General features: G+C 39.9%; 1 protein-coding gene across 2 annotated transcripts; it reads left to right on the top strand.

The window, feature by feature from the left end:
- The first annotated feature begins 2,663 nt into the window (after positions 1 to 2,663).
- zgc:110843 (uncharacterized protein LOC541492 homolog) lies at positions 2,664 to 9,154 on the top strand. Of its 2 annotated transcripts, none has more exons than XM_053513987.1 (3): positions 2,664 to 2,810; positions 7,924 to 8,093; positions 8,748 to 9,154. In XM_053513987.1, the coding sequence occupies exons 1-3, from the start codon at positions 2,741 to 2,743 to the stop codon at positions 8,835 to 8,837; spliced, it is 330 nt and encodes a 109-aa protein (XP_053369962.1). In that variant the 5' UTR covers positions 2,664 to 2,740; the 3' UTR covers positions 8,838 to 9,154. The 2 variants fall into 2 exon arrangements, with proteins under 2 accessions (XP_053369962.1, XP_053369961.1); XM_053513986.1 differs by having other exon boundaries at positions 7,894 to 8,093.
- The last annotated feature ends 202 nt before the right edge of the window (positions 9,155 to 9,356 follow it).

The following is a 9,356-nucleotide window of genomic DNA, read 5'->3' as shown; positions in this document are numbered from 1 at the left end:
AGCACCACTTGCACATTACAGGAACTCGGCTGAGAGTTATTGCTACATACCTTGTACAGTCCTGACCCTCACTCCACGGCATTTCCACATGTTTGGTCCATTAATGGAGTTCCTGGGAGGCCAGTGTTTCAGACATGAAGCAGACACTTAGGTTATGGTTTTAACGTTTATTAGTGTAGCAGGGGTTTATATAGAGGAATAAAGGTTGTTTTTACTTTCATGACTGTGTTCTGTTATTCTGCACAATTAAAAGTCCAGGTTTGACTTGAACACCCCCATATACATATTAGAACTAATGTAGTTTTAAAATTTAAATTGAGGAACTTTTAGCTGCAATAACACACATGATGTTATATAATTTCTATCCGTTATCACTCAAATGAGGATGGGTTCCCTGCTGAGTCTGGTTCCTCTCAAGGTTTCTTCCTATTGCCATCTCAGAGAGTTTTTCCTTGCCACGCCACCCTCGGCTTGCTCATCAGGGACAATCTCATTATTAGCTAGACACATTTTCCTCACACATACACACTTCCATAAATTTTCTTTTTAAATTTTCTTCTCATTTTTGTAAAGCTTTTTTTTTTTTTTTGAGACAATGACCATTGGTAAAAGAGCTTTATAAATAGAATTGAATTGAATTAAAATTCACAATAGAACAAGACCTAACTAACGCCACTCAACTTGTTTCCTTGGGCTGATCTGAAGTCAGTAGTCTATCAGAATTGTCTCAGAAAATCTTTTTTTGTTGTTGTTTTAGTTGCATGGGACACAGTCAGTATTGATACATGAAGACATTTTTTTATTTAGAAGACTTTTGAGTCAGATGGTGTTATTATAGAAACTACTATATAAAGTGGTCTATAGGAATAAAACATAAATAAAAAAAAACTATTTTGACTGCTATGAGAGCTGCTGCTGTAAAAAAAAAAAAGAATAAAAATGTTCAGATGCTTAAGAGTTGTGGTTTTTAATAAATGACAGGTTGCAGTCTCTCGAGCATTGAAGTCTGAAGTCTAGAGGAAAGTTCACCTCAGAGGCAGTAAGCCCCGCCCACACCTTCCTTTCAAAACCTGAAACTTCAAAAAAGATCAAAACTGATTGGACAGCGCTAGTAAGCCAGGCCGGAGGTTCGATGTGATTGGTCAGCGCTGTGATGACGTTCTCGCTCTCGAGTTTACGTTCTGTCAGAAAGGAAGGAAGAGCTAGGTGAAGCCTCGTGAAGGTGTCGACGCTTCGCATCCGATAGTTTTAACGAAAGACACTTTTCATTTAAGAGCTCATTATACTGACATCTAGTGGGCAAATCTTGTGTTGCAACTAGATCCTCGTAATCTGTGTAGCTGCAAGTAATATTTCATACATCACTGAAAGGCATATATACAAATCTTTCTATATATAGAAATCTTAATGATTTACTTTACTGAATAATGGTCACCCTCACTGTCTTAATGTAATAATACACTTCCTGGTCAAAAAAAAAAAGATTTAGTGCTGATTACAGTTAACAGTGTGGTGGAGAATTCATGTGTGAAAACGATTCCTCATGCTCACAGAATCACACTTTCACAACGTGAATCCTGGAATATTCATCTTCCATCAGGGATGAAAAAGCGTATCCAAAAAATGTGATAACCTCATTATTTAGTACATTTAGTTCATCAGCTGACCAACTGAACCAACCCCAGATCATAAAACTGCCTCCAGAGGCTTTACAGTGGCCATTATGAATGATAAGTGCATAGTCTTACTGATCCCTGTTTTTCTTATAACCACACAGCTATTTAGTCCCAATCCTGAGCTTTCATCATGCTCTCATCGAAGCTCCTACTTTTACTATTAAACATCGTTTTTACTGTCCTTTTTTCTGAATCATACTGTTTTCCAGTCAAGGGTCACATTTCTTAAATAAAGTTGATGGTTTAACGTAGTTGTTATAAGTTTTAATAATGCGTTAAAGGATCTTGTCCCAATTCCAGTAATTCCTAATCTCATTCATTTTGTTTGACACCTTCAGCATTATTTTACAGTGCGGAGAGAAATAAATGTGAGGAAGGACCATGAAATTATGGCACAAGGTGTGTCCAAACCTGAAATGTGTAAATGCTGATCAGTCATAACCACCAAAATAGTAATGACCCCTTCTGACACCTTTCTATTGGAACCAGCATTAACATAATGATAATAATAACAATTATATATATATATATATATATATATATATATATATATATATATATATATATATATATATATATAATATATATATATATATATATATATATATTATTATTATTTTTTTTGTAATATATATATTTATATATATATATATATATATATATATAGTATTATTTTTTTCCCATTTAAGTGTGTATACATTTTTTGGGCTGACTCTGTATAAATATATATAAAATCCATATGGTTCAAAGGGCACATAACTAGCATCTCAGGAAGCAATTTATTACATTAACTGCTTTATTGGGAAAATATTGCTACCAATTTATTTTTATTCTTTGTGTCTCCGTTCAAAAAAAAATAACTGCATAGCAAATTTGGCGCTACACGGCCCGCACAGTATGCTGATTGGCCACGTCATCGGTCTAGTCACAGTCAGGGAAATAGCCCCGCCCCCGACACTGGCACCGCCCTTTCACGCGCTTCGGAGTTTTACGTCACAGCACTAGGAAGAGGTCGCGCGCGACCTTGTAGCAAAGCCGCGCGCAGAAATCAGCGAAGCACCACCATGTCGCTCCAAGCCGCAGTCTCGGGATTACCCACCCCGGCGTTCAGCTCTGCACTGCGGCTCTCTAAAGGTGAGCTCTCCTGTGCTTTAGTCACTCAGCTCGGAGCGACCAGGCGGGGAATTTCTCATGCAGACATATTAGTTAATAACTTACTCACTCACCTCTCTGACGTCTCATTGTATCTCTATATAAATCAGAGTTTTGCTTCTCTTCTTTCACTTTTTTGTGTGTCCTTGCACACACACACACACACACACACACACACACACATACACACACATAGCTGCACACCTGAACGTTGATCATGTGACAGCAGAACATCAAAAACTCATGCTTGTCATGCCTGGTGACGTTATGGTGGTAATAATCACATCAAACTCCAGATAGAAATAGAGATGTGATCACAGGCACTGCTGCATGGTTGTTAGTGATTGAAAATCCTGATCTACTGATTCCTGCATGCAAGTCATCCCGTTTCCCCTAAAAGAAAAAAAAGACTTATGATACAGCAACCAGAGGCTAGTTTTAGGAAAGCACTGCAACACCAAGTCACCATTAAATGACGTACATTAACATAAGTTTTGGTCATCATGAACGTTCATGCTCTGCACTGACTGTGAACTCTGTCACCCATAACGAAAGTACGATGGCTCCGAATTCCACAGCCCTGGTTCCCCACAAAAATGCATTTCAAATTTTAGCTCGTATAAAGCAACTGCAGTCCCGCTGACCCTTGGTATCTTTCAAACCTACTTAACAAACATACTTTACCACAGGACTTATGTGCACCTCAGTTTTAATTTAACACAGAACCCAAACTATCCCTTTACGTTATCATCATTAATAACAGTGGGTCTCGTTTATTTTAATATTATTATTGTTGTTATTGGTCTTTCGGCTGTTTTCCTCGAGGGGTCGCCACAACCAATTTAGCGCAGGTTTTACGCCGGATGCCCTCCCTGACACAACCTTTTTACCTGGGCTTGAGCAGACTGGTCTCAAACGGGGATTAAGTGAGTGGGTGACCAACCGAACAAAAGATTTATTTATGAACTTTCAGGAGCTTTTCTGCCTACATCTGTGCACATGTTGACAAATGGTAAAAAATAGCCATCTATAACCAGGGTTCAAACAAGCAAGTTAAAATTCCCCCTATTATGACATCATATATAAATTTAGCCACTCCCCTGTCTTGTTACTCATCGCTGTTGTTCCCTGCTGGGGCGTGGCTCACTTAAACAAACCCTGAAACTGGAAAGTGAAATAAAAATCAGTTTACCACTAACTTGTTAAGGAACTAGTAACATATACTGTAGGTCCTTTAAAGCACATTGCCTCAGCGACAGAAATTCCTCCTCCACAGCACTGTGTTGAAAAGGTGTGTGCTATAGGAAGCCGTCTTTGACACGTAGGACACTTGGGTGTACATGGTGGGTTGCAAAATGAGACATAGTTTACATATTGATAACTTAAAAATCTATATAAAGCCAGAAATTCGAAAGGTGGCTCAGTGTTCAGAAGTCACGGGTTCGATTCCCACCCCATGCCCAAACCCCAGCCACTGGATGCAGTGCCGGTCCGAAGCCCGGATAAAATGGGAGGGTTGCGTCAGTAAGTGCATCCGGTGTAAAACCTGTGTCCAGTTGTGTGTGGATCGGATGGTGCGCTGTGGCGACCCCTCAACGGGAGCAACCGAAAGACCAAGAACAACATTCTGTTTGTGTGGCTGGTGTTTTTACAGGTAGTCCCGTCACAGGTGCGTCATCATAAGCTTTTATATCATACCGTGAGCGTGTCTCACAGGCTTTCCTTACCGAATGTTACAGTAGGCAGTGTCATCTACGGCAAAATGGAGTACGGCTCTGACTTGAGAACATGTCGTAATGAGATCATTTATAAATAAAGGAAATCATACATATATACTAGCAGTTATAAACGACAACAATAAAAAAGGTGTCTGGAGTTTATAAGAGCTTAGATGCTATAAGGTTATTAAATTGTGGGCAAAACATATTATCTTGTGGCCCACGCATTAAACTATCTCGTCTTAGAAGGTTGTGGCCACAACTTACTTCGGCATGGGTAGGAGATACCATGTTGTGGCTGAACTTACTAAGACGAGATAGTTTAATGCGTGCATATAAAATCTAAAAAATATATAAAATCTCCAAAATCTTAAAACTGGGTTGAGTGGCTGTAAGCATGTGGGGGCGTGCGGCTTTTAACGCAAGCACGCAGGGCCTCCAACGCCTAGCACTCGCAGTGTTGAGACTGGTGTAAGTTTGTGTAATGAGTGGGTTTGAGGCGAATTCACTCAAAGGCAGAAAAAGGCAGACTGGAGGCTTATAACGTACGCAATTTTTTAATGTAACGCAGAATCAATTATATCTGAGGCTGATCACCAAAATCTGCCAGAAATCTAGATCTTCTCTAGAGCAGTGATGTTTTGGGGCTGTCGCTGGGCAACACGGACTTTCAACTCCCTCCAAAGATTTTCTATGGGGTTGAGATCTGGAGACTCGCTAGGCCACTCCAGGACCTTGAAATGGCACTCCTTCGTTGCCCAGGCGGTGTGTTTAGGGTCATTGTCATGCTGAAAGACCCAGCCACGTTTCATCTTTAATGTCATTGCTGATGGAAGGAGGTTTTCACTCAAAATCTCATGAAAACAAGGGGAAAAGAAGGGATACATGGCCCCATTCACTCTTTCCTTTACACGGATGAGTCGTCCTGGTCGCTTTGCAATTTTGGTCACTGGCTGATCCACCAGTTCATCTCTATTGTAATTGTAAAAATAGTGTTTTTTTTGTAAAAAAAAAAAAAAAAGGTACATTTTGAAATCACACAAAAGCTTCATAGCCGAATCGACTTTTCCTCTGATTTCTATACTAGACAATAATAAACTGAAATGCATTGTAGTCAGTATTTTGACAAAGTCACTGATCAGATGCCGTGAATTACTATGGAACCATAACTATACGACTCAGAAGGTTGGTATGTAACAGGCTATACCTGTAGATTTTACCAGACTTCAAAATTAAGAAGACAGATTTCACACAGTCTCCGCTCTGAGTCAGTTTAAACGATAGTTAAACTGAGCTGCTTTCACACTGATTTATTCTGCCTCACAACCCACAAGCATAATAAATAAAGCATGCAGTAAAGTCCCCCATGTTAAATTGTCCATAATAACATCGTTTTGTATCTAATGTGTTTTATAAGTGTTTATAAGTCCAGCTGGACGGAGTCATGCTTTGTGGTACGTGTTAGCCAGTTTATGAGTGCGGTTAGATGTGGAAACATAAGATAAAGTCTTAAAGCTGATTTGTACCTCTGGGTAAAGTCTACAGTCTGCATCACTGCAATGTGTAGTTACATTTCTGGGGGGGTGCACATCAGGCTACAGTGTAGGGTACTTGGCGCAGAGGCATAAATCAGGCTTTAGTCAGGTTTGGTTTGATTTCCTGAGGTCTGAAGAGGAAGGGGTTTAGTTTAAATGAAGGTAAGGTTTAGCATTTCATGTTAGTTTTTGGTTACTCTGAGGACACTTAACCTGATTTTTTTTTCACACAGCTTGTATCAACATGATCAATAGACTTACTGGCTACTTCATTAGGTACACCTTGCTAGTACTCGCTTGGATTACATTTTCGCTTCAAAACTGCTTTAATACTTCATAAAAGCAGGTGCTGGAAACATTCCTTAGAGATTTTACTCCATATTGACATAATAGTGTCACACAAATTGTGTCGACTGCACAGCTGTGATGCGACATCACAGAGGTGTACCAATGGTTTGAGATCTGATGACTGCATAGGTAATTTAAGTACAGGAAACTTATTGCCATGTTCAAGAAAGTAGATTTTTTTTTTTTAGAAAAAATGGGGTAGGAAAATGGTCTATGCTGGGAGGATGGAAAGATCTGTGGATCTTCGGTGCCAGACCAGACCCTTGTTTTTATAACGTGGGGAGAAGCCCACGATCCACTAACGCTGATGACTTTGCAGCCGTGCACGTTTCCCAGCTAGTAAGCCTACAGAGTGAGCGAGGAGCAGTAACAGGTTTAGGTGCATGCCCACCCCATGAGCACATGCCATGAAATCAGGTGGGCAAATAATCTTCTCACACTATTAAACCACCACCACCACATCAGGATGGATCCCTGCTTTTATGTTCTTTAAGCCAAATTCTTTCCTTACCATCTGAATGTCGCATCAGAAATGGACACTCATCTGACCAGGTAAGTTGCTGCCTTGTGATTGGCTGATATATGCTGGTGTGAGTTAACAAGCAGTTTAACAGAAGTACCTAATAAAGTAGCCGGTGAGCGTATATTGTGTGTGACTGTGTGTGTGTGTGTATATATATATATATATAGTGGAACGTCGGATTACGAGCATAATTCGTTCTAGAAGCGGGCTCGCATTTCAAAACACTCGTAAACCAAATCGAAATTTCCCCCTAAGAAATAATGGAAACTCAAATTATTCGTAAAATAAATAAATTAAAATAATGAATACAAAATATAAAGTAAAAATAAAACAAATTAACCAGCACTTTTCCTTTAAAAAAAAAGGACAAATAAATCCCGACAGATAAGTGTTTCCGTTTGTGCGCGCAGGCGCTGTGTGTGTGTGAGAATCTAAAGTCCCCCTTCTCATCTTACACAGTTACCCTTCCTTCACTCTTTTCACTCTTTTATTGAAAAAATAAACAAGAAATCTCTCTAATGACACTCGATTGAGCGACACACTAACGGAATCATTGCTGTAAAGTAAAAATTAAACAAATTAACCGGCACTTTACCTTTGAAAAGAATCGCGACAGAGCATTGTTTCCATTAGAGAGAGAGCGAGTGTGTATCTGTGAAGGCGAAAGTAGGAGGTTGGCTCACTCAGTTGTGATCACGTGACGCACGGCGTTAAAAAACAAGAACCGCATGCGTGCTACATAAAACTCGGTACTCGTAAACCAAGACTTTTGTTTTCCAAAGTCAAAATGTATTAAAAATATTTGCTCGTCTTGTGGAACACTCGCAAACCACGTTACTCGCAATCCGAGGTTTCACTTTATATAATTGACAACAGCTTTAGTAGTTCATGTTTGGCTTCTTGCGTGGATATGAGAGGCGTCCTGATGTGTACGTTTGCAGATCAGCTGATGATTGCGGTTCCTGTTGCAGTGGCCGTGGGTGCAGGAACATACCTGCTCATCAGGTACTTTAGCAGCCGGAGAAGTGAAGGGAAGGTTAACCTGGAAATCAGCAAGGACAGCTCCAAGGTGGTGCACAGCTTCGACATCGAGGACATTGACAAGAAGGCCGTCTACTGCCGTTGCTGGAGGTCCAAGAAGGTGGGTTTGCACGAAAAAGCATTTTGCGTTTTCTGGACTGAGAGTCAAATCTACATCAGTTAGCTTGGAGTAAAATTAATAATGTTGATAATTATTACACATACACACTTTTGTTCTCATAAAAGTGAAACTTGTCTAAATATATTCTTTTACTCTGCCAAATATGGATGGGAATTATCAGTCACCAACCGATATAATAATATCACGATGATTTGATTAAAATGGCAATTCTATTAGTATCATGATTTTATAAATAACCTGAATTTGCTTATAGTTAGGTGTTTGCAAAAAAAGACAGATATGAGGCTTTTAACACACGTGATTTCAGATGATGTAATTCTGTTGCACCACTAGGAAGCTTCTGCGCTCTGGACAGAATCAGTTATATTTGATATCTGATCGTCCGATCACCGGTCAGGGCCAATCAAACTGAAATCCAGCCAATTCTGATCGCTGGCTGATCGACCGGTTCATCTCTATTATAATTGTTGAAAACGACAGTCAGTGTGGCGCTACACGAATCGCCACACAAAAAAATAATGATGATTACATAACTAAATTTGTTTTTTTCCTTCCCATCTCTAATGCCAAAGGTACAAATCGATCTGCTCTGAGTTTGGGTTTTCTAACAGTGTTCTTGTGATTTCTTGTCAGTTCCCCTACTGCGATGGCGCTCACAACAAACACAACGAGGAGACCGGAGACAACGTGGGTCCACTGATTATCAAGAAGAGGGATGCCTGAGAGCCTGTTCATCACCCTGCTGCTCCTGCTGCTGTGTGGAATTTACTGACAAAAGGGTTGTGTAATTTTGTTGTGTGTATGTGTTTAGGTTGCCTCTTTAACTTCATTATTGCATAAGATAAGAAAAAGACTTTCCAGTAAAATCCACCACTATCATCATCTGCCACACTAACGATGTGTGAATAGAAGCAGTCGTGTGAACTGTGACATCACCTGCTGAGAAACCACCAGGACCTTACCAGGTTTTCAGACTGTCATTGCTGCTGTTGTCTCTCTTGCCACTGTATCTGCCTTTATCATAAACTACAACAGAATGGTTTGCTGTTCAAGTGTTTTTAAACACATTTGTTTCACTTTTCAGCATCTCAGTGGTAGAGCGTGTGGTGCTCGTCCAATCCACGTCCAACTTTAGTAAAAAGGTGTAAGGCAGCTGGAAATGTTTGCGATGTTTTGGCATTTGAAGGTTAAATAAAATCACAATACATCAGTACACAGATGCATAGACTTGCAACAGGGGTT

The sequence above is a fragment of the Clarias gariepinus genome, chromosome 2 (assembly GCF_024256425.1).
Source record: "Clarias gariepinus isolate MV-2021 ecotype Netherlands chromosome 2, CGAR_prim_01v2, whole genome shotgun sequence".
Taxonomy (NCBI): Eukaryota; Metazoa; Chordata; class Actinopteri; order Siluriformes; family Clariidae; genus Clarias; species Clarias gariepinus.
This window is presented reverse-complemented; position numbering and strand designations above follow the sequence as displayed.

Excerpts from the sequence above, each read along its gene's own strand:
- zgc:110843 (XM_053513986.1), top strand. The coding sequence starts at position 2,741 with ATGTCGCTCCAAGCCGCAGTCTCGGGATTACCCACCCCGGCGTTCAGC. Across the intron at positions 2,811-7,893 it reads TGCACTGCGGCTCTCTAAAG|ATCAGCTGATGATTGCGGTT; the intron begins GTGAGCTCTCCT and ends GTACGTTTGCAG. Across the intron at positions 8,094-8,747 it reads GTTGCTGGAGGTCCAAGAAG|TTCCCCTACTGCGATGGCGC; the intron begins GTGGGTTTGCAC and ends ATTTCTTGTCAG.